The sequence below is a fragment of the Nuphar pumila genome, chromosome 7 (assembly GCF_984573655.1).
Source record: "Nuphar pumila chromosome 7, dmNupPumi1.hap1.1, whole genome shotgun sequence".
NCBI classification, from domain to species: domain Eukaryota; kingdom Viridiplantae; phylum Streptophyta; class Magnoliopsida; order Nymphaeales; family Nymphaeaceae; genus Nuphar; species Nuphar pumila.
The window spans coordinates 7,108,634-7,135,184 of record NC_143255.1 but is presented as its reverse complement, the minus strand read 5'-3'; the positions used below and the strand labels follow the sequence as shown (position 1 = coordinate 7,135,184).

At 37.6% G+C, this 26,551-nt stretch overlaps 2 protein-coding genes across 3 annotated transcripts in view; one reads left to right on the top strand and one right to left on the bottom strand.

The window, feature by feature from the left end:
• LOC149831014 (eukaryotic translation initiation factor 4E-2-like) overlaps positions 1-11,119 on the bottom strand; it is a 36,741-nt gene extending 25,622 nt beyond the window's left edge. The window contains 2 exon segments of the mRNA XM_090012912.1: positions 1,413-1,612; positions 10,960-11,119. Of these exon segments, the coding sequence (XP_089869038.1) occupies positions 1,413-1,612; positions 10,960-11,119 (360 nt within the window).
• Positions 11,120-16,998: 5,879 nt separating this feature from the next.
• Positions 16,999-26,551, top strand: part of LOC149831013 (mitochondrial inner membrane protein OXA1-like) — a 36,511-nt gene continuing 26,958 nt past the window's right edge. For both annotated transcript variants that reach the window (XM_090011956.1, XM_090011955.1), the window contains exons 1-2: positions 16,999-17,561; positions 25,167-25,257. In XM_090011956.1, coding sequence (XP_089868082.1) covers positions 17,089-17,561; positions 25,167-25,257 — 564 coding nt within the window. In that variant the 5' untranslated portion in view covers positions 16,999-17,088. The remainder of the gene's footprint in view (positions 17,562-25,166; positions 25,258-26,551) is intronic.

The following is a 26,551-nucleotide window of genomic DNA, read 5'->3' as shown; positions in this document are numbered from 1 at the left end:
GTTTGAGTTCTTGCTTCAAACCCTCCATAAACCATGCCCATATATGACTTTTGAAATCCTTATATATAATTGCAAATACTACAGAGACTATCTCACTAGAATGATCAATATTATGCACCAGCAACAATATATCCATACATTTTTTTTAGGAATGTACTATCTACCATAAGAACTAGATGACACCCTTTTAAAAAGTCATCAATGCATAGACAAAATAAGAAAACATACTTAAATCAGTATCAACGACCCCTAGAATTCTTGGGCTTGTCTTCATCAAATGATCCAAACAGTTAAGAATTATTTGAAGGACTCTTGAAATGTATAATATAGCACTTTCTTTGTGTGTTATCGTCCACACCATACTTGTTTGTAACTAATCTTTACATCTTTCACATGATTGATATTATTCATAATTTCTCTTAAAATCATCTTTTGGGTTATCATGCAGGCGACTGCAAATAACAACTAAAATATATGAGGAAGACACATTTTTCACTCGAAGGTGGCCCAATAAAACACTACATATATGTTCTATTTCATACATTTTCACTTTAAATAACATTAGTCGCACACTTTTGTGAATTGGATCTTTCAGGAGCAATCAACTATAGTTTGTGGGTTCTTTCTCGTGTATACAATAATTACTCTATTATTGTATCTCTTCAAGAATTATGTTTTATAGTTATACTTAATCACGTGATTTTTTAAAAATTTGTGACAATGTGTTGTATTATTAAACCTTTGGCCTATAACGATGTCTTTATCATCTAAATATGTTGCTAACCACTGAAAAGATTCTCAATCATTACGTTTTTCATTTTGCAACTCATCTATTATTTTAGATGACTTTGCTTCAAAGATTTTCAATTGTTCTTAATTGTATAAGAATCTACTGAATGAAAACCGATTCAACCATGTCTCATTAGTAGAAAAAATCAACTCTAATTCTCAATAAATGCTCATATAAACTTACACAACATACTAAGGGTTTGACTTTTCAATTATCATTTCTATATCATTTGCATCCGCCATTAATTATCCCATGTTATTTGTGACTTAATTATCTCTTATCGTTTGAGAGTCACCCTTATCTGACACACTATAGTCATCATTATTATCGTGCTCTCTGTTGTCTATATAAATCACTGATACCACAAATTGACTGTTTGGATGCACAAACTAAATCACCAACCATCATACTTATCTATTCATTTGCTTGCATAGATGCATAATTTCAACATTTTCAAATTTCATGATTAAGCATAAAAACAACATATATATCTCAATTCTAGATTCTATAGTCCAACAAATTATACCTCATTATTTATGAATCCATAGCTAAATCATTGATTGCCTTCAAAGGATGAATGTTATCTGCATGATTGCACTGAACATCAATAAAGCTTACGTACCTGCACATTCTTTGCACACATCATTTGATCATGTGCAATATTAATTCTTTTTGCAAGTTGAACATTATATGCATATACGACATTCATATCCTTAATTGTTTGGTACAATTGCACGCCCTCTGCATGAAAGTTACAAACATCTATATTGCCAATTGTTTGGGAGAGTTGGATGTTCACTGCATGATTGCCATCAACAGAGACTACAAATTGTTTGAGATAAATGCATATTCTCCACATGAATCTCATAATCGTTTGAAGCACTAGTTCTTTGGTGACTACTTTATTCATTAATTGTTTCATGAAATCACTTCCAACTTCTTCTTGCATAACTTTATTATATAGTACAATAAAAACAATTAACTTCAACACTTTATAACATAAAATCTACATCATCATCCCAAATAAGTATCAATTTTTTTTACTTTCAATGTCTGCAAAATATCAATATTGAAAGCTCAAATAATCTTTCGATATATATAATTTTATGAGACACCAAAGACATAAATTCATAAAAGCTACTATTTTTTAACACCATTATAGATATCCAAGGAGAGTAATCAATAAGACGGTAGTGTGCTTTGACTTTTTCTCAAACCATCATAAACAGCATACACCAACCACACAATATAACATGTATCCAAGGAAAATAACATCTAACAAAACCCCATATATATAGCCTTCATACATTTAATTAATATAACTGGCTACACCAACCACAATTATTTTCTCACAATGAAAATTAGTCATTTTAACCCTAACCCCATTACCCCAATTGAATATTTGTGCACAATCAACCCTAACCTCATCACTCCAAAACAAACAAAATCATAAACGTATAATCCAATGCTAAATGTTAAATAAAACATAAGCAAACAAACATAAATCCTCTACGACAATAACCAAACACCAAGATTGTAAGGCTAATATATATATATATATATATATATATATATATATATATATATATATATATATATAACTTAAAACTTTGAGAATGAAAGACAACATATGAAACTCATATTTTATCATAAGTTTTGAAGCCCAAAATACAAGAAAGATTGACTAAAAAGTTGTTGCAACCTCGTTGGAGTGCGGAAGATGAAATGCCCATAAATCACTGCAAGAAGAGGAAAAATGGTTAGGGTTATAGAGATAAAAAAAAATGAAAAATGAATTGCCAAAAAAGAATGACTTTATATGAATTAGAATTGATATCAAGGTAATGTCATTCGCAAAATGCCATTCATAAGTTAAAATTATGACATTGACATGTTAAAATAGATTGACATTATATTAACAAGAGGTTCATATGCAATAATTATGAAAATCATGCCAAACATTTGCGGACATCCTAACTTCATCCAATTTTTAGTTAACGGAGGTTCACATGGTATTTACGTAAAGGTCTGGATGTCCCTAAATGTATGATTTGAACATGCTGAATTGATGCAGGAGCGGGAGAGAGTCATCAATGGGTCTACAGAGTAGATTTGTTTTTTTTTGTATCTATTTAGTTTGATCTTAGTTTAGGATTGTATTTTGGATCTTCTTGAGTTTCAGACCTATCCTAGATCCGTATTAGGTTTAGGGTTTCTAGGGTTTTTCCTCTCATTATAAAGAGGCAGGAGAACTTAAATCAATGAATTTTGGGATATTTTTGGTGATTTGTATTCAATTTTATGTCAATTTATTGTTTTTTATAGTTTCCTAATTTTTGTAGTTGTGCTAGGGTGCCTATTCTTGCACGGTTCAAGAGTGATTCACTTCACCACTACATTAATTTGGTATTGGAGCTTCAGTTACTCTTGTAATGCATGTAATTTTTTATAATTATTTAATAATTAAAGATGAATTTTTGTCTCAAATTTGGGATGAATTTTATTTTGGGATTTAATTTCAACTTAGAGTTGAATTTGAGGTTTAATTTGAATTTGCACTTGACTTATAATGTGCATTTAAATTGAATGCAAATTTGAATTTGAGATTTAATTGAAATTGAATTTAAAATATAATTTGTATTGAATTTTAATTTGGATTTAACTAGGATAAAGGTTTAATTTAGTTTAGAATTAGTTTGAATGAATTAGGTAAGTTGAACCATAGGGTGTGATGCCCCCTTGTATGGGCTCCTCCTAATTACCTAGAAGTCTTACTTTACCAAAAGTCAAACCATATTAGTTTCCTATTTTCATTAAGAGTCCTATTTAACTAATGTTTCAAAGTTTCATAATTTTCTTGAAATTTTGAATTTCCAAAATACATGGAATGAAAAATAAAATTTTAATGGAATTTAAATTATCTAAGAGTGTTAGAGGTTTTTTATATAATATAAAACCCCCGTATATAAGCTATGAAAGGAATCTTTTAATTCATTCCTCTCACACGACCCCTTGAGCTTCTCTCTCTATTCCTCTCTATCTAACTATAATATTAAAAAAAATAGCAAATGTTTTAATGAATAAAGTGGGATTATTCTGGCATATTTAGCATAATTAATTATCATTTTCTAACAAATTAATTATTAATTAATTGTTGATTATTTGTCAATTAAGTATCAATAATATTATGCCATTTAAATTATTGATTTTAGTTAAATAATGACTTTTAGTCAATTATTTATCAATAAATATTTGACAATTTAATTATACATTTTTATTAGATTATATATTATTAAGGGTATTTAACAAAGTTTAAAAGCATTATTTGGGTTTGGATCTTGATGGGGGATCCAAGAGGATTAACCCACACAAACTTGAGTTTAAAATATCAATTTGGAACACAGGATCCACGAGATCTTAAAACTATTCGAGTTTAGATCCAGGGGAAATCCAAATTGATCAAAACCCACATGAGTGGGATTTAGATCTATTTAATGGATCCAATCCAAATTAGAATTTAATTTCAGTTTGAATCTTGGAGGAGATCCAAATTGGTCATTCCATGTAATTAGGATTGGATCCAGTTGGTGGACCCAATCCGGATTAGAACTATTGAGTTTGGACCTAGGAGGGGATTCAAACTCAAATGGATACATCATGGTTCTTTTTTAGACTTTAGACCACGTCCGTTTTGATCTCCGAATGTTTCGGGTCAAATAGATCAACCCGAATGGATTTGGATAGTGTTGGATCCATATTGGAAATTGATGGGGTTTGGGATTTAAACCTAGATTTGGACCTAGATCCATTGATACCCAAATGGGCCTTATTTAATGGATACCTAAATCCACAGACCCAAACCAAACCCTCCCTCATATCCATGTGGGTCCAAGTGGATCCAACCCAATGTTGGACCCACCCAACCCGTTCACATCAACTACTGTGCCTCCCTCTTTCCCACCTTTCACGCATGAAATCATACATGAAACCCCATATTTCATGCATGTCTTCATGCATGAAATTATATAAATACCCCTCCCTCACTCATTTTTCTCTCATCTCTCGTAAACCTCTCTCTCTCATCTCTCGTAAACCTCTCTCTCTCTCTCCCCCCATCTTTTTCCTCCTCTGTCTTTCGATGATCTGGGACCCTGGCTGAAGGCAATACCAATCTGCACTGCCATCGACAACACCAATCAGTGCCACCACCCTGCCCCCCATTTTCATCCTTCTCTCTGCCTTATTCTTTGTGAAAATGCAATGGTTGCACGACCACTGCCACCCCGCTCTAGAGGGAGGCCACCTTCGTGCTTCTTATTTCTTTTTTTACTTTCGTCAAACAGGAGGCAAAACCACCACTTTGCCTTCTTCCTCTTCTTCATTGTGTTTCGCTCAGATAAGAGGCAAAATGTCACCTCCCTCACTACCCTCGCCTTCTTTTTTTGGAGCTCATTCGAACGAGTGGCAACAGGCCTTGACCCTGTCACCTCCCTCCTTATTCTTCCTTTCTTTTGTTTTTCACCAGACAGACAAGTTAGAGGTCGATCTCCCTTGTTGTCTCCTCGACCCGGTCAAGCATTGTCCTCATCTGGTTCCTCTGCCATCGTCGTCATCAAATATGAGGTAGGAGAAAATATTACATGACTTACAAGGTAGGTGAAAAAATGACACTCGTATAGTTGTACGATATTATTTCATGCTTGTCAACTTATAGCTAAAATCTTTTTATACAAGTTATGGCAGAATTTCTATTGATTGATAAAATTTTATGCGTATAGTTCTGAATTGAAAACTTGAGATTTCATGCATGTCATGGTTCTTTAAGTGAACTAGATAGATATAGCTTAGTTCCATAGGTGAACCGGATGGATACACAATCTATTAGTATAATATATGTGTGACTAGTGAGGTTGTATGGTTGTGCCATCACTTGTAAATATATTTTGCTTTTTATGCTTTAATTTTGTACTATAATGCTAAAATGAGTTACATGATGCCATGATATGCTTCCATGATGTTATGATATGCATGCAAAATGTTTTGATATGCAATATGTTGTTATGATATGCGTAGATACAAATGACATGGAATATGTGAAACATGATAATATGCTTATGTGTATTTGATGGGATACATATGTGTATGTGACATGAATGCATGATTGAATACATGTTTTCATGTATACACGTGGTGACTTACATGTTGATGCTAATTTTGAACTATTGCATGTGTAAGAAATTACTATTTGGCTTGTCAAAGCGTGGGAATGCATGTGTGAATTACATTTTTTGAGAATCCGATTAGACTGAATTAACAGTTGAATGTTGCTTAATTAAATTTGTGCATGCTTGTGCTCGGAATGTGGCTATGCTTGTATTTGATTTTGGTGGCTATTAACACTTGAATGATTAACTATGATTAGGCATAAATGATAAGAAAAATGATTAAATAAAAATAAAATATGCATTAATTCTCTTTAGGCTTGCCAAGAGAGGGTAAGCAACACTCCTGACTCTGTAAGATTTGTTTTATAGCGGGGAATGTTAACCACAAAGATAAAAGACTGGGCTACCATTGTAGTCGTAGGGTAGTATGCAGTATTTCTGTTAAAGGAATTATGATATATATCATGTTGGAGGGTTGGGGACTCTCTCAACAAAGGTCGCCTCACACCCCAAGACAAGTGAAAATGTGGAAGACTAGGTTAATAAGTTACAAATTGTTTGAAAATAGGCATGTGTTGTTGCTTTTGATCGAGTGAGGACTGTGTAGTACACAAAGAGGTTTGTGATAGAGAAACAATCTTATATTATGCATACAGTTAAAACATTATATGCATTATCCAAGTAAGAAAGATAACAATAATAAATATAAAAAGCTACCCATGCATAAAAGAATTGTTTCAATTGCTTTGATAGGTCATGCATAAATGTGTGAATTGTTAAATGTTATGTAAATGATGTTCTTTAGATGTACCTGTGTTAATGGTCAGAATTATATCTAGTTCTTATTTTTGCATGTTGTAGTTAAATTACTAAGCATCTCGAATTACTTTATAATATTTATGTCTGTGTGGATTTTTTCATACTTTGAATACATTGTTCTCATCCTAAATAATTTTAACATTTTAGGTGAGGAGTCTTGATCGAGTTATTTATTTTTGAACTTGAATGATTGGTCAGTGGTTGGACCTTGTTTTAGAGTGCTATGGGGTTTAACATTGGACTCTCATATTTGACTCATTGGTTTCAAAACTACCAATTATGAATATTTTTATTTAATTGAGGGTGATGGATGATTTTTATTGAATTGATGAAATTTATTTGAATAATTACTAGCTTGATATTATGGTTGTTGCATTATCGATTACACATTTCTGCTGATGGTTTCAAAAACAAAAAAAGTTGACAAAGGGATCTTATATTTGGTGTCTCTTTCGCGAACTTATTCCTAGTAGGCTAATAAAGGATGGCATTTGCGCACAACTGACCCCCTGAAGTTTAGTCCAGTTGGAACATGACCATAGATTAGTTCTAGCATCATTCACTTTCTTTAAAAACAATTACTCTAAAAATCAAGTTATAAATTAGGGACATTACAGTTCTTCTCAATCAACGTCTTATTGTGAAGTTCGAGAGAAGATCTTGTTGGGAAAAGGGACGATTCACCTTGATTCATTCTATCATATGATTTGAGGGAACAATTCCCTCATATTCAGTAGGGGTGGCAATCGGGTCGGGTTGGCGGGTTGTGTCGGCGGGTCAGCATACTTCAACACGAACCTGACCCGTTTATTAAGTGGGTCAACTGTGTGATGCCCCAAACCCCAACCTTATAAAAACCTTTGGTTTTTTAGCATTTTTTTTTTGAAAGATATTTAGTTTGAAAACAACCAGCGGAAGTATAGAAGGGAAAACAAGGGTAAAAACAAAGGCCACAAGTTTGAGCGAGCCACAGTAAGAAAGTCAAACCATGAGTCAAAACAAAGTACATTTCATTACCACAATGTTTACAATATTACAAAATGAGACTGAGTACATCAAAACAAAACAATCTCTCAAAAAGAGAGGAAAACCCCCTCAGACCCCAAAACCAGAAGAAACCAGGATCCACTGCCAAGTGTGAGTCTCAAGCCTCCTGTTGTGTGCCGTCGCATCGCGCTGCGCCTACTTGTCACCTGTATCCCCATAAATTAGGGTCAGTACTCTTGCGAGTTGGTGAGACAAACCATCCATACATCATCATTTTTATGAAAAAGCATAGGGTAAGTAGCAACCAACAAATATGCTAAGTAACAGACTATATCTAGCATGATGGAACAATTAGAAACATTTAAATTAAAAGTACAAGTGTGTGTCAGGTAGGTGCATGTGCTACAAGACTGTAAAACAACAGAGTAACAAGTGCAACAACTTCAGTAACCAAACAAATACGAAACAACCACGTAGAGCAACTAAACAGAAGTAGGAGCAGTGCTAAAGTAACCAAGTAAACCAGTAAACAACTACAGTATGTCAGTATGTTTGGTTAGTACTTATGTTCTTCTGATTACTCCTTCGGGTACACGAAGGAAACCTCACATTCTATAAGACATGCACCCGTCGTCCGTTATTCAATTTCTAATGTGATAACCGGAGATGCTACAGACCGAGTCAACCACCTGCGAGCAACACACGACTAAGAGAAACCTTTCGCAGGAATAAAAGATTGCAATCCTTACTACTATAGTAGCAGAGGTCCCTGAAGAGGGTAACATCAACCCTCCTAACTCTGAGTGACTGGAGGTCAGAGGGCGCTGCAGCTCCTCAAAATAATGAGTTATAGTAACGACGTGTCACTCAGGGTTGTACCATTCACCCTCTCTGTGGGTGACCATCTTGTGAATGGGGTGCGACAGGTTTATCTTATTTAGGCTCATTCTTCAAGTCATACCTCCTCCCTCCCAACACAAGGTGAGCTTCCTTCTATACTTCTCTCATTTTTATTGAAATATTTTTCGGTTTGGGCATGAGCACCCAAACTGAATTTGCACACACCTTGGTTTCCTCCTTTTCCTTCCTTCCATTTTTGCTTCACATATGTATAACATGACTTATTTCCTTTTTTTTTCATGTAATGCCTTGTATGTTTTTTTTTTGTTGGAACGCCCTTAGTGGGGGTTGTGCTTGAGGCAGCTCGGTTGGGCTCCTTCGCAGCCAACCCAGACTTGTTTTTGGTTCCGTTTGGGGCCTCATAGCCCCACTTGGGGGCTGCTGCAACCTCTGCAGCAGGCTCCCGGACTGACCCGGGCCCCCTACAGTGTGCCTTGTGCAAATTTTAGTCGTGACTGCAGCAGCCCCAGCTGGGCTGCTGCAGCCTATGTGGTTTGGTTGTGTGGTTTGGGCCACCACGAATCCAGACCTATCCTGGTGGACCCACTCACGGAGTGGGGCCACCATTGGGGGCCAACCCCCACCCATTTTGCCCTTTGGCAACCAGAACCGGGTGCTCATAGCACCCGGGTTCACACCTTGGGCGCACCCACCATGTGGGGTGCTGGGCCCCGTTTGGGTCGGGTCGAGACCCATGGCTGGGTCAGACCAGGTGGGTACAGACCTTTCTCAAGCCCCTTTTCCTTGTCGGGAGTTGTCTTGAGGCAACTGGAAACCGGGTGCACCTAGCACCCGGATTCCCTTTTTTTTTGGTGCACCCAACTTGTGGGGTGTCGGCGTGGTCTGGAGCCATTTTGGGGTCAGACGAGGGGGTACAGACCCCCAACCTGTAGCCCCCTCCCCCTTGACTTAGCAGGGTCTGGACCCATTGGGTCCAGACCGTGCTGCTCTGACTGCCTCACCGATGCTGGGTGTTAGGTCGCCCCATGGGCGCACCTATGGGAGGGTGCAGGCTGTGGCCTGCAGCTTTGGTCAGGACCCTCCATGGGTCCGACCAGGGGCACATGCCTAGCACACCCACCCCTGGGTGCTGCCCTGCCCCATTAAGACCCAGCAGGGTCTGGACCCACAAGGTCCAGACCGTGCTGGTTTGTGACCCACCGATTAGGGGTTTGGGTTAGCCGCTCCCCTTTTGGGGAGTTGGCTGGGCGTGCTACCCTGGTCTGAATCCCCTGGGTTCAGACCAGGGTCACGTTTTGTGACCCAACTGGGTCTGGTCACTGTTGGACCAGACCCTGCTAAGTGGTCTTGGCCTAGCCCTTTGGGCATCTAGCCCAACCGAGCCCTCTTTTTGGGGCTCTAGACCTAGCCGGGTGCTAGTGCACCCGGGTGAACTAGGTACTGGCGAACCCAACCCATTTACTAAATGGGTAATCCATTGGCGAACCCGACCCATTTATTAAACGGTAACCCGTTTAATAAACGGGTTGGGTCAGGTTCGGGTAAACAGGTTGACCCGCCCGCCTAACCCGTTTATTAAACGGGTCAGCCGAGTTGGCGGGTTGGCATACCCCTAACACGAACCCGACCCGTTTAATAAACGGGTTAGGTGGGTCGACCCATTTATTAAACGGGTTAGTTTAAGCCAAACCCGAACCCGCCTAAGAGGCGTGTTGGCGGGTCGTGTCAGGTTTTGCCACCGCTAATATTCAGTAGTCATCAAGTATCCAACTCAGGAACTCGCAAGGTTCTCAACGACATCAATATGTTGCAGCTTTAGAAGATTATCATTATCCATCGTATCTTATGATGAAGGCTTGTAACCATCGTCTCTGAGTTACCATTCCTTTTTGTTACCAGAAGCGCAAACAACTTGTCTTTGGCTCATCTTCTAGTTGAAACAGGGTTGGAGATCCTTTGAAATCAAGTTGCCCATCAGAGCTGGAATCTGGGTTTGGCCACGATGTTGCTAGCGACTCCTTACAAGTGCTGACAAACCAAAGTCACCCTCACCCACCAAAAAACACAACAATAGTCAATGGGGTTTTAGTCCCACTGTTGGCTTCCCTTATTCATGGATAGCAGATCTAACCATTGGCATTCTCATCACCGATGGGGACCAGATTGGAAAAGACTGGCATGGTGTCCCCGACCTCTGTGATTGCATCAATAGGGAATGATCACTGCCTTCTACGTTTTGCAGCAAGAAGAACCTGTCATCGACAGAGCCCTAGCAATTTAATCACAAACCATCCACCATCCATTTTCATCCTTTCCCCGAGGTATTGCCACTGTCACCAGCCAGTCGACCACTGTGGTGGGTCAGGGCACACCCTGGCCATCTGAAAAATAGAGAAGAAACAGTCGATGGTGGAGGCCGAACCACCACCGGCTTCCCCCATATCCACGAGAGTGGCACGGCGGCCAGGCAGTTGGCTGCTGATGGGACGCCATCCATCTACGGGATACCGCCCGCCAACTAGTGATGATAGGCAGGAGGCCCGCCCACCACAAACCCCCGAACCCTAACAGGTCCAGGCTGGGAGTACCGAGCATACCCGAGAGCGGGTGGGGTACTCCCACCCAAGTCATTGGGCGGGTGGTCAAACCGGTTCATTCACAAATCTGTTCAATTCCCCACGGCCTCTGAAGGGCGGTTCCTAGGTTCTAGACCTGATTCAAACGAGTCTAAGCTAGGTTCATACCCATTTTGAACTCCTTTGATGTGGGGTCTGGTCCAGTTTTATCATCCAAATCAGACCCAAATCCAATATTTTGGTCTTGTACATGGTGATCCGACCCAAACTTGGCCTAATCAGGCTTGAATGGAGCTCCAGCATAGTACCCAATGAAAACGATACCCAATCACTTTATGGACCTGGATCGGGTCTAGATGAGACCTATTATCCCTCAAACCCGATCTAGGCTCTGTCCTACCCTAATCCTAGTCTAATGACTCATAATGTACCCAATCTGGTCATGATCCAACCAAATCCTAACTAAATCTATTATCCAAACCACCAAACTAATAACCCAATCAACGATCCATATCTAAACCAGACTTTCTTATACCAAGCTCAACATATTTTCACTACAAATGACCAACCTAAGCCTACCTAGCCTAAACTCAGTTTTTTTTGTTGAACCTTCTCAGGATAGGAATAACCCACAAGCCCCAAGACCCCAATCAACTAAGATCGAACACAAACATACCAATACATACAAGCTCAAAGTGGAGTTTCTAAAGTTTCATGTTTTCTTGGATGCAAAGATATTCTTTGATTGGTTCTAGTGACATGATGTTTCAAAACATTGCAGGGTATCATTGGCGGTGACACAACTTTGACGTTTAGCCAAAATGTGGTGGGATGGGTTGCAGAAAGATCGTGAGAGCAAGGTTTGTGATAAGTTCATACATGGGAGGGGATTCGACGTTTGATGCAAACCAAGTTCGTTCCTAAAACTTCTACCCATACCCAAGTGGGTGAAAACAATTTAGAATCTAGTTCGAACATTTTTATGTTAGAACATGTCCATGACTTACCCAAAGTTTCATATCCAAGTAAAAAATATTTGGATCTAGAATATCATAATGAATCCAAACTCATTTTATTGGATCTCCCAAAGCCTATTATAGAATCCATTAACCCATTTGTAGATAAACCCAATTTGAACCTGAACCAAAGACTACCAAGCCCAATCCCACATGATTTTTTCCATATCCATTCCCAATTATGTCATACTCAAACCCAATTGGATCTAGTTCAAATCAAGCCACCTCAAGCCATGCCTAGCATCCAAATTGAACCTCTCCAAAACCCATATATGCCCAAAATTAGTCAAGAACAAAAATGAATCATTGTTAGTGTTTTTCATATTTAGGGTTTTCCTTTTACATTATAAATATTCGTTGTAGATATGTAGAAGAACAAAAATGAATGAATTTTGAGTTACTTTTAGTGATTTTCCTTCAATTTTATGTTAATTTCTTGTTTTTCATAGTTTCTTAATTTTCGTAGCTGTACCAGGGTGGCTATTCTTGTAGGGTTCAAGAGAGATTCTCCTGGCCATTGCATCATGAACTCAAATCAGAAAACATGCATGGGTAAGGACATTCACAACATTCATTTGTGATGTCACAATATATATTTGCAAATATCCTTGTTTTATGTGAGTTTTTAGTTAAAGGAGGTTCACATGTCGTCTGCATGAAGGTCAGGACGTCCACAAATCTATAGCACGAATATGCTGAGCTTGAGCTTTTAAATTCTATAAGGTTCACACCATGCTTACAAGTATTAGAAGATTAGCACATTTCATATGCGAATTTTCTATGTTAGGATTCAAGTTAGCGATGATTATAATTTTTTATGCAAAATTTATCAACTCTTCAAAAATTTTATGTAAATCTCCTTGTTATTGAGTTGTTGCGACCATTATATGACATACATATCTATCACATGAACATCAACAAGTTCGCTCGTGCGAAGGGTAAACATATTCTAAAAAAGTCAAGAATCAACAATTTTGGGCATGGGGAGGATTTCGGCAAATTAGTAGACATTTCTAAAAAATCCACTACTTTTAAAGGACAATACAATCATTTTTTATAATATGAATATTGATGAGTCAAAAAGAAACACCCATTATTTGTGTTCAACCTTTTTTTTTTTTGAAAGGCAAGCTGGGGTTAGGCAAACCCCACTAGTTACACAACATACCATTGGGTTTTGAACTTAGAACGTCCCAACACACTGTGACGTGAACTCCTTTTTTTTTTTAAGGCAAGCTGGGTTTAGGTCTACTCCTACCAGTTATACAACTATACCATTGGGTTTTGAACCAACACAAGGTGATGTGTACTAACAACTCCTACCAAACAAGCAAAGCCTTATTTCACAAGTTCCAATGAGTTTTTACGAGCTGAACCTCAGGCAACCCATCTCATTTCTTAATCCTGCACGTCAGTTGTCAATGAGCTGATTATGAGCCAGACCCTCACCAGATGTTCTAGGTAATTTGGTAATAAAGAAAGAGGTAGAGTTAGATAAGGACCGATGAGCAAAAGGATCCAGACATGATAGACATGGATCAGACCTGAGTCTTGATTAAAATCAACAATTTTCTCTATAATGTTTGGTCCGGATCTGCTTTATATGATTCTCATAGAACCTAGGTATGGTTTTGTCACTAGTAGCTCTCATCAAACATAGGGCCCAGGTATGGTTGTCACTAGTAGCTCTGATCAAACCCGAATCCAATTTCATGATTTTTAAAAAAATTTATTAGAAAATCTAAGGAAAAAAGACCTCATCACATATCGCACATTAATGCTGGTCCCCCCTTGGTAAAACCCTTGAGGCCCCTGACCATTAAAGAGTACACACAACTTCAACCTTGTGGCTAGGAACACCACCCATGGATTTCTAAGTTGTAACATCCCATCAACTTGGTGACATCAACAAGTCTCCCTTACCAGACAAACATAACCCTTGTGGTTTATATAATCAAAAGCATTGTTTTGCCTTTAATAGGTTTTATAATGGTTTGGATGCAACTAGATACTTGACCTAGATTAGAGTTTATTAAGAGGGTTTTGTAGCAAATTTTGGACCTAAATAATATTCAGATATGAGTTTGGTATTAAGTTTTTCATTTAAACCCGAACCCAAATTTGACTAAAAACCAAACCGAATTAAGTGTAAATATCGAGTATTAAGCTAGTTAGATTTGAGTTTGGGTTTATCTTTTTATCCGAAACCATATTATAACATTCTTAAAAAATTCAACCTTTTAAAACTTTTCCAAACCCAAATTTTGAGAAACATTTAAAACTTTTTATTTATATAAATAATTCATATGATTTTCGAAAGTAATATGTCAACACGCTCATTTATGACTACATCCCAACTATTCCAAATACTATATGGACTATCTGAGCACAAGTGCGAGTGTATATTAGCCTCCCAGTATCAGATCTAGTACAAAATCATTCATAAACACAACTTGATTAAATTTATAACTCTAAGGATTCTCACATGTAAAAAAGAAAATACGAAAGATAAAATGTATCAAGATTTAAGATAATTGAGGAGTTACATAAAGATTTAAAGTTCTAAACCATATGCAAGAACATAACAGAATTGAAATGATATAATTTAAAAATGTTCTCATTCCAAAATATTATACTTCTTTAAATGTAAGGACTTAGACAAAAAGTAAAATTTACACACGTTTTTAGCTATCTCAGACATTTGCTTGATCCCTCAAGGAATCGTAGTAGGTAAGACTGGAGCCTTCATACGTGCAACAACCCTAGATATCCACAACTACATGCGGTGTGTACGCATAACTTGTATTTGTGATTCGGTGAATTTTTTAGCACAACAACATCACACTTACACAATTAGTGTTTAAACATGATCTCTACAAGTTCATTGCAATTGATATGGTGCGTAAGATAATCTGCTTTTGTATAATATAATTTAAATGTCACGTGATATAAAATTATGAATGCATGCAATAAATGTTTGAGTTCAATGGTGAACTATGGTTCATGAAACCTTATTGATTAAATGTGTGAATTTATGATTTAAGTGACATATGAAGTGGTATATAATGTGATGCATATTGATTGTATACATGCTTGTGCCCGTGTTGATGGTTATCGACCCTGAGAGTGGTCAATTGTATTGATGCATATATCATAATAGTTTTCAATGAATATGGTGCATGTTGAAGAATTATTCTCAAAGGATCCTCTCTGAGGGTGTGCATAACTAGATCAGGTAATCCGGCTAGAGCGGTAAGTCTCTGTGAGGAAGTGCATTGTCCAAGACTAGGCAGACCATCCGTCTAGGGCAGTAACTCCTTATGACGTTGTATATTTTCTAGATCATGAGAACCAGCGTGAATCTTATAAATATTTATATGATTAAATAAATTGTTATGAAGAATTGTGATGATCTTCTGAGTTGATTGAGATAACCAGTCATGAATCTATAAATTTGGTTTTTTTGTTGTAGCATGATTATATACTGAACTCAGATATAAGAATCAGATCCTTATTGATTTTAGATCTTGACATGAGGTTATGTTTGTGACGCTTATGTTAGCGTATAGGTGAATGACACATCACACTTACAAATAACTAGTTTTGACTTATTAGGTAAATGATACTTCACACCTAAATAGTTTCATTGCAAATGATTACATTACGATTGTTTGAGTAAATATATCACACTTATGTATTATGAATATCTAACTAAATTACTTAAAAGGTATGTGTGTGTATTTCATGCTGGAATGATCAATTGTGTTTTGACTTATTATTTATAACAATTATGAATGCATATAAAAATGATGAAATAATCTAAATGTCTTAAATACATATATATTTATGCGATGACTTGTTTGTCTTTAATGCATATATATTATATTTTATTATGTGAGTTAAGGTTGAATAGAATTTTAAGTAATGAAATGCTTTTAAATGATTTATTTTTTAATGCTTAAAATAAATGACTCATATGACGTTCCCTTGTCTATCACTTAACAATTTATGAATAATATATCATGTCTTTACCTTTAAATGCTTGGTATATTTTCTTTAAGTTTGAGTTGAGTTGCTTTACTAGATTTTAGTGAGTCATACCCCATTTTATGGGGGACAGGTAATGCAGGTAAAGTATGATGAGTAGTTTGAGCGAAGGACTAGTTGAACTGCATTCTCGATGATCCACTCTTACCTTGCGATCTTGGTAGACATGATCTTTTCGTTTTAAGTACTTGATCGTGTAAAGATTGAACTATTATTTTTATACTTTGATTTAAAATAAAATTAAAACTCTTCATATTTCAATTTTATACTTTACGCGGTTTGAAATGTATATATCCCGTATATTTTGATTTGATTGTTATCTTTAGTGTAACCCCACCCAAAGTTTTAACCATTTTAAAATAATTTTTGCATTATAAGATTTGATTTACTTATACTTATTAAAAAAATAAACTGCTCTCGAAATTTCAATATTTGAACAATAATTAAAGTTAAATTTTTGTGGGTGTTACAAAACTTGAACTCAAATCCGACTAAAAGCCCAACCTAATTAAGTGTAAATATTGAGTATTAAGCTAGTCTGAGTTTGGGTTTATCTTTTAATCCAAATCCGAATTCGATTACGCCAAACCCGATTAAGTCGGACTTAATAATGCTTAGATCCGACCCGAATCCGAACCGTTTACATCCCGGGAACCGGCAGCCGGCCGACTTGGTTTAGTCGTGGATTTGGTGCTAGACCTGAACCATCGTTTTCCTTTTACGAGTCCATCAAGCAAAGGCAGCAAACCGGCTTCTTCGCTAGAGAAGGTTTCACACTTCACACAAACGAGCGAACCCCTTCCCTTCCGCCTGCACCGGCGGCGGCCATGGCTTCCTCTGCTGCCACCGGCGGCGGGCGGCGCATCTCCTCCCAACTCTCCCTCCTCATCCGCACCCACCACCTCTCCGCCTCTTCTTGCTCTTCCCTTCCCCACCACCACCACGACAACCACCCAACTACCTCTTCTCCTTCGCCTCCGCCACTTCTCCCGTCTGGTTCTTTTTGCTACCTCCTCTCCGGTTCCGCTCCGTCTCGGTCGAGGCACCCGTACAGGATCCTTCTCCCTTTCGGCGTCGTATCATCTACGAGGCACTACTCGAGCAGCACGATCGAGGAAGAGCCCGATAATATCGAGTACATGAGCGACGTCTCCGGAGTGTTCGCAGAGACGGCCGCCGAGACCGTTGCGCAGGCACCCGGCACGAGCGAAGTCGCGATCGCGGCTGCGGACTCGTTCTTCCCCGTCGCCGCCTTGCAGTACTTCATCGATGCTGTTCACTCTTTTACTGGGTTGAATTGGTAGGGAAATATCTCTATCATGCAATTTAGTGAATTAGGAAGCTCTAAAATTTTGTTTTTGATGTGATTAAAGGAGAGAAATTGCCATTTTGTTCGATTATGCGGACGCTTTGGTGCCTTCTTAGGTTGTGATTTGATATGTTTGAGTATATATGTTACGGATTGGAAACTCTGCTAGTGATAGTTCAAGTTTTTATATTTCCAACATCAAGTTTGATGAGAAAAAATTATGATGCTCGCTTGGTAACATGAATGGTGGAGTGGAGAAAAGAAACCGAGAGAAAGTGTCGTGTTATTTGGATTGGGAAAACCATATTGTAATCGGTTGGCTTATCCAATCTATGGACTTGTTCGTTGGAGAAACATTCATGAGTACGGAAACTGACAAGTATGAGTCCCCGTGTTGAATGCATATTTAAGAAAGACAAATGCAGCCAAGGGGTGTGATATTCTTTAGAGTAATTGCTATAACGAGCTTAGGGAGCAGTGAGAAGACATAGGCCATTACAACCGAGTTAAACATGCGCATTGTGCAAATGAAAGAAGACATTTTTGACTTCTTTTGGGGATTTCATAGTGAGTATGTGCGTCTCAAGCCTAACATTATGAGTGCAAAGAGTTGCCTATACTTGGAACATACATGCCTTTCTACAAAGAGGAGAAGATATAAGGAATTTGATTGCATCAAATGAATTAAGTCTAGTGAGAGTTGACCTCATAAACGGTACCACCTCTCACAAGTCAAGTTATGAGAAAGGTAAGAGGAGAAGTAACTTATAGAAGACAAGTTAGAAGGTATTGATGAGGAGGAGAAGTTTTGGTGTTTTTTTTGTGTGAAAGGTGGGCAAACCTGAGTCCGCTGCTGGGATCTAGTGGGAAGCCAAATGCTAGAAACAATCACACATACCAAGTTATGTCACATAGATACGGTTGAAAATATGGGGATACAACCATTTTTATGAAGTTTTCAATGTAACTAGTATACAAGGGGATACAAAACGACGGTAAAATTGGGTTATCCGTGTGACATAGGCACCAAGGTTGCCCTAGTCTTATTCATACTCCACACTTGAAGAGACATCGGATTGCAGAGACTTGTTTTTAAAACTAATATATGAATCACAAAGCATGCAATTTATGGTGATGACCTTGCTCTTAAGATTTAAAAAAGGACTTTTGTACCACTTACCTCTTATGTAATTTCATGCTTATGAATGTCAGTGTCCTGCAAGGCATTTATTGGCAATTGCAACTCTGTACTTATTCTCAAGAATGTTGATGAAGCTATGAGAGTTCTCCAATAGAGAGATACAATCACTAGTAATATGGAGGCTCGAGAGAAGAACTGGACATATGAACACATTGCCTCATTACCAAGGAAGAAGTTGTAAGGTGAAAATGGTTGTATAACTTGAAGTTTGAGCCAAACGATTCATAGAGCTGTACAAGGCTAGATTGGTCGCCAAAGAGATACACACAAATTTGTTGTATATTCTGCCCAAAAAACTTTTGTATTGGTGGTTAAGTTGAATTCTATTAAAAGTAATCCTCATTGTACTTGCCATAAGCTATGATACCACGACACAACAATTCGGCTGCTGTATCTGTGTTGACACGCGTTGACACGGGTATGAGTATCAAGCGTAGTGTGGGTATGCCACGGGTTGGGTCCCACACTGTGCCGAGTCGGGTCAAGTCTAATGCAGACCCAAACTTCAGAAAAAAGCAAAATCCTCCCTCTCCTGAAACCCTCTACTCTCTTTGGTCTCACTCTTTCCCCCCTATGGCTCTCGTCTTCCCATGTCTCTTTTCTGTCTCTCTCTCTCTTTCTCGGCGATTGCAAGGTCACTTGAGAGAGAGAGGTAAACCAAAGGGGTTGGGGGAGGGGGGAACAAGGGAGAGAGAGGGATACACCAGAGGGGTTGGGGGAGGGGGAAACGAGAGAGTGGGGGGTGGGGTTAAACCAAAGGGGTTGGAGAGAGAGAGAGAGAGAGAGAGAGAGAGAGAGAGAGAGAGAGAGAGAGAGAGAGAGAGAGAGAGAGAGAGAGAGAGGAATGGCCCGTACCTACTGCAGCCTCCTCCTCCATGTTTTGTTCATCTTCATTTTGGAGTGAGAGAGATGAGAGAGGGAGTCGATGCCCCTTCCCACCCCCTTTTTTCTGCTTAATGAAATTGAAAATTTCATCGAGGCCCCTACCAATCTTCATATTCTTAAAAAAAATTCCTTTTACTCCTTTTTGTATTCATAGTATCATCTTCTTCCTCTTTTATGTAAAAATAACCAAAAGATTCCCTTTTATATTTTTTCAAGCACATATTTTTAAAATACCCTCTTATTTTAAAAGAAATTCATTTTACTCCTTCCTATTTTACATTTAAAATGTTATATTTTTTATTCAAATAAGTAAATATATATAGTTGTGTCTCCGTATCCACATTTTTTGAACTTGTCGTGTTGTACCCTCTGTACCCGTATCGCACCCATACCCAGGTGAGATAGACCATAAGGCTTGGCCATCATACCCAGGTGTGAAGAATACAATGGCAAGTGGTGTGCAAGCTGGAATTGGGTGTCTATGTGCAAAAGCAATCTCTACAAGCATAGTTTAAATGATGAAGAAAGGTGTTTCTCTCAAGTACATTAGTATAATTAAAGATATGTATGAAGGAGTAGTAACCAATGTCCGCACGTGTGGAGGGGTGACAACCTATTTTCCTATAACGGTTGGGTTACATCAAGGATCTGCATTAAGCCCTTTCCTATTTGCTATAGTGATGGATGAGCTTACGAGATCAATTCAAGAAAATATGCCGTGGTGTATGTTGTTTGCTGATGATATTGTTTTGATTGATGAGTCTAGAGCTGGGGTTAATGCTGAGTTAGAATTATGGAGACAGACATGTTAAGCAAGAGGTTTTAAGTTGAGTAAGAGTAAGACAAAATATATGGAATGTCGGTTTAGTAAGCAACGAAGTAGTGATGGGAGTGTAGTGAAGCTTGGTGAGCAAGAAATACCGGTGGATGATTGTTTCAAATATTTGGTATCTATCATTCAAAAGTATGGAGAAATTGATGGAGATGTAAATCATAGGATAAAGGTTGGGTGGATGAAATGGAAAAGTGCAACTGGAGTGTTGTGCGATCGTAGAATGCCATTGCGGTTGAAGAGAAAGTTTTATAAGACGACAATTAAGCCCGCTTTACTATATGGTACAGAATGTTGGGCTGCCAAGAGACATCATATTCAAAAAATGAGTGTAGCTGAGATGCATATGCTTAGATGGATGTGTGAAAATACAATAAAAGCTAAGATTCGGAACGAGGAGATACGTAAGTAGGTAGGCATTGCATCCATTGAAAATAAGACAAGAGAGAATCGTTTACGGTGGTTTGGACATATTCGGCGAAGGCCTAATGATGCTCCAGTTAGAAGGATGGAGAAATGGGAAAATATATTAGTTAAAAGAGGTCGGGGTAGGCCTAAGAAGACTTGGATGGAGATGATAGGAAAGAATATGAATGCTTTGAATCTCACCGAGGACATGGCATTGGATAAAAATGATTGAAGGAGAAGGATTCATGTGGAAGACCCAGAATGATTTTCTTTTTTGGTTCATATCGCCGATCCCATTTGTTTTGGGATGAAGGCGTAGTTGTTGTTGTTGTTGTATTAGATCTTACATAGAAATCAGATTCCAAAGGACTAGATTTAATCATACACTCTTCTTACAAACAGGCGTGCATATCACTATTCTCCCTATATATGTGAATGATAATTGTGGCAGGAGACGCGGCAAAAAACTAGATTGCAAGGCTAAAACAATACTTGTATCAAGTATATGACATGAAAGATTTGGAATTCTTGGGATACTTTTTTGGGATTCGGGTGTTGTGTTCTCTCAAGGGCATAATGGTATGCTAAAGAAAGTTGATAGGATGCAAATCTATTGATACACTATGTAGTAAAGTAGCATTGTGATGTTTTAATGATATGCTGTAGAAATGTGTTAGGATGCAAATCTATTGATACTCTATGTAGTAAAATAACATTGTGATGTTTTCAAAATATCAATGATATTTGTGATAATGAGACATTATAGAAATAAAATAAAAAAAACATGATAGGCTATGTCACACAGACTCTTCTAACAGGGCACCGCACCAGCGTCACAGGCGGGTGCGACACTTGGACACAATTTCCTTTGTGTTAAGTGAAGTCCACCACATTGAGGTCCATTTCTATCCAAAAGTAGATTTAGTTAATCCTAATCAAGTCCATTTATATATATATATATATATATATATTCCCTGCACCCCCGCACCCAAGTTTTTTTTAAAGTACCGCAACTGCACCCGTACCTGCACCCGCATCCGCACCTGCACCTATGTGACGTAGATGATAGGAAGAAAATTTGTTGATGTCATAGTTACCACATTGTGAATCACAATCAGAAAGTAGTACAAGAATCAGAATCAGGAAAGTCATTTCAAAATTTTAAACGATTTGGGAAGCAGAAAGTGAGTAGGAAGAGGTATGGAGAATGTTTAGGAAACAATATGTAAAGTTTTGTGAGCATAATAAGCAGGATTCTTAAGGAAATCATGATTTTTAAACATAGGAATTGGATTCTTGAGGGAATCGGGATTTCCATCTCATGAGAATTGGGATTCCTGAAGGAATCAAGATTCTCAGTCATGGGAATCAGGATTCCCATAACTGAGAATCGAGATTCCCATGTCATGGGAATCGAGATTCCCATAACTGAGAATCGTGATTCCCATTACTCGGAGTCATGATTCTTGACCGATTCTGATTCCGCTTCATGGGAATCATGATTCTCATGTATCATAAGTGCTTCCAGTAAGTACCATTGATACCATAGTTGGCAAACCCGGCGAGTCAACTCGGGAATCACCCGAGTCGATCCAGATCGGACCCCAACTGGGTCACGATTCAGGACTGTCGATCCAACCTATTAAATAAATTGTTTTATCATGTATTTTATTATTTTAATGCATAATTCTTATATAAAGTCACTTGTTATGAAGAATCTAATATTGTTCAATGAAAAAAGTTAATAATCATGCATAATTATATGTTTTTGTAACTTAGCTATTGACATATTAGCTTGAGGTTTAGTTATTTCCATGTCTTATTCATGTGCTAAACTATAAAATATAGAGTCCTGACTCATCCGAGTCACCGAGTCAACCCACTGACTCGGTGACCCAGTAGGAGTTCGATCTGAGCCCGAGTCACAAGTTTGCCAACTATGGTTGATACACACTACGGAGTACATGATGGAAGCATAAAAACAACATTATATGGTTGACGCAAGAGAGGAACAATAATTTATTTGGTACGTTTGCCATAATTTGATCCTGGGGTAAATTATCCTGATCCCCTTCTGTCCCAGTTGGGAACCAGATCCCTCTCTATGAGTTAGATTTTGCTCTTGTGGCTTAAAGAATCTTACACTGGAGGAGAAAAATATCATGAAGGGATATCAAAAGGTTAGTAATTGTCTGGTGTTTGACACTAAGAAAGAAATGTTAACCATCTCTTCCTTTTTCTGAGTATAGTTGAAAAACACAAGTTTGTCTTTGTACTGGTCATGTCCCCAAGAATCTTAAGGATTCAAGCTTTAAATTATAGTCTGTTCTTTCAGATTCAAGTAGTTGGAGTGTTGGTCATCTATAGTTGAATACTCGTGGGGCATGTAGGTTAGGAAGACCTTTAGGAAGATCTCTCTTATTTGATGGTGTGTGCAGATTATTATTTGCAGAAATTAATGTCACATTTCCGCTAGATTCATATTAAACATTTTTGGGTCAAATAGCAATGAAATACACGATTTATTTGCAGAAATTGTAGGCATATCTTTTATAAATTGTTTCTGCAATTGCTTCATCAAAGAGAATTGTTTTACATGGAATGGGGGGATGCTCAATGAAGGGGATGGGAACAGTAAGATGATACTTGTGGGGGCTGCTGCTCAGGCTTCATCTCCTACCCCTGAACTCCCAAAGGATCCAACTGCGGGGAAGACCTAGAGCACCAATTAGAAACCCGAAGACGCAACTCTGTGGAATAGAAACCAGTCGAGGGAACAAGGCATGGGAGTGGAGTTCCGAGGCTCCAGAATCGGGATGGGTCTTGCGTTCCAGAGAGAGATAGCTAAAGACACTCTTGGACCACGTGAAACCCTTCTTTTTGTTCGTTCTTTATCTATGACAAAAGAACAGATCTTTCCTTTGTACCCAAAAAGCACTTGCAAAGTGAAGCGTTAGGGCATTATTGAAATGGTTCAAAACTTTCCAAAAGGACTTCCCCTTCTCTATGGTAAAGGATGGGGATCGAGGGGAAGTTCCAAGTTGTATATGCTGAAGAGAGACAAAAAGTCACTAGGAATTGAAGAGTTTGGACCAGTCAACCATGAAAGGGTAGGGTAAAAACGATAGAAGCTCTGATTATGAATGCATTTGATGTGCAAATTTCAAAAAAAGTATCTAATACTGGAGGATGCCAAGGTTGAGATCGTACACTTTCCCTTTTCTCTTTTCTAATTGAAGAATAATTTCATCAAATTTGAAGTACTAGAGGTGATTGGTTTCTTTTCAGTACATAGTGGCAAGGGAAGATGTTATAATCATGTATAAGACCTCAGATGCTTCTGGTTAGTGGTGTAAATGATATAATTTAATGTAGCACCCTAACTATCATAACATAGCCTCTGTCATTTCCATTTTCTTTTGTAAGTATCTTGATGTCATTCTGAATATGATGTGTGGATCAAGAACATGTTCTCTATTTCATTACTAGAAATTATGCTCTTTCCTTCTAACCATAGATGTCATGAAAGACCACAAATGATAAAACATCAATCTTGATTCAGTTACGAGCTTTTGTTGGATTTAGCTTAGAAAGCGAGTAAGACTCCTCACCATTTTTATAGTGATCAAGAATTGGACCCATGATTGAGTTAGAATTACTAGGAAAGGTTGATTGTCAATTATGTGAAAGTTTAGGTTTCAGATCTCTTTATGCAGCAATGATCAATAGACAATTGCCAAGCTTCTGTTCTACTAGTTATCTGGTGATGGTTGATCCTTTGTCTGATAAGCCTATTGCCAATCACCTCGCGTTGATGCTCTTGCCTACATCCTTTCATGATAAGCAGTTAAAATTAGATACTTGATTTTATATGAGGCATCGTTAAGTGAGTGCAATAAATAGCTCTTTCAACAATATAGTAAATACTTAGTTGCTTTAAATTGAATTGAGCAACCTTTATTTAGTCATCAAGTGTCTAATTTTTTTGGTCTCTAATGGGTAACCACCATATTTTTACCAATCTTATGGTTTGGTTAATCACTGACTTCAAATGTTGCCGGGGTATGCTTATCAAGGACAAATAAATCTCACTGGTAATGTGTAGAGTGGGTGATATTAGTACTTTCACAGATTTTGGTGTACATCATGCTGATTGCTTTTCAGATTGATGAGAAATTGTTTATATCAACTTGATGTATGTACTTATATAATACACGTATTTTGTATCTTTTATGCTTATCTATGTTTTTTTTTCTTTTCCTTATTTTAGGTGGGCTGCTATTGCTGTAACAACTGTTTTGATTCGTGGGGCAACTATTCCTCTCCTAATAAATCAGCTCAAAGCTACTTCAAAACTCACAGTATGTTGTGGTTTCAATTCTGTCTGTGTATCTGTTGCTTTATATATTCTGTTACTTTATCTTAGTTGATTGGTATTATTGTCTAAATCTGTGGTATTGTTGCTTGAGTCTGAAAAAGACTTTAGCATACCTTCACAAAAAGAAATGTCTCATATTTTTTGTATTTCTTGCTACTTGCTGATGTATTTTTTCATAACTAAACTGGTAATCTTTTATGTTATTTTTATTCTTGCATCATATAGACCTTAGTTGTCATAGGCGCTAGGCGGAGCCTAGGCAGTCAGCCCCTAAAAAGGCCTAGGCAGTACCCCAAATAAAAAAAATTGAAAAAACATAAAAAACATGTATACAATATAAAATCAATCAACAATAAGCAATAGACAAATAATATGTCGTTGAACACTGTAAAGCAATTATATTACATAACTTTAACCTGCTCAAACAAATTAAGAATAAATTTACAATTGAATAAACAAACCATATAACTAACAATGTGAATGAACAATACACAAAAAATAAAATCATGTATACAAAAAAATTAACAACAATAGACATGACAAATAATGTCTTCTTCTTCTCAACAATAGACATAATACAAGCAATAGACAAATAATTTATCTTCTTCTTCTCAACAATAGACATAATACAATCAATAGACAAATAACATGTCTTATCCTTCTTCTTCTCTTCCTCCTCGAAGAAGAAAACAAATGATATGACTTAAAAAAAAACTTAAAGAAAAGCCTAGGTAGTCGTAGCCTAAGCGGTAATATAAGGCCCCACCACCCAAACCTGGTAGCCCAGGCAGTGGGACTGCACCTAGGCGGCACCTAGGTGCCACCTTTGACAACTAAGCTATAGACTATAAAACTAAGAAATTATGTTTTTGTTAGATTGAGATGGTGATATGCTATGCATATTCTCAACTTTGGAACTTAGTGTCCAACTTTTGAAAAGACCATAGTATGTCACTTGGACATGCTGAAAACTAAAACTGCTGCTACAAGAGTAACAATTAGGTCTCAGTGAGGTAGATTGACCTTCCTTTTGTGGCCAATCAATATCCTTTACCTGCTTGACTTAAGCAACAAGTAGATCATCCTACTTCAGGAAATCTGATTTCTTTACATCATTCTGGGTTCTTTAACAGTGAAAGCAGAGCAGACCAAGAGATAGTAGTCCACGGCTCGGGACCTAATGTTGGATGACTTCATTTTATTCTGAACTTGGTTTACAAGTTATTGGTGACAGGTCCTTGAACATGGGCCTTGGTTCTTATTCTTCATGTTAGCAA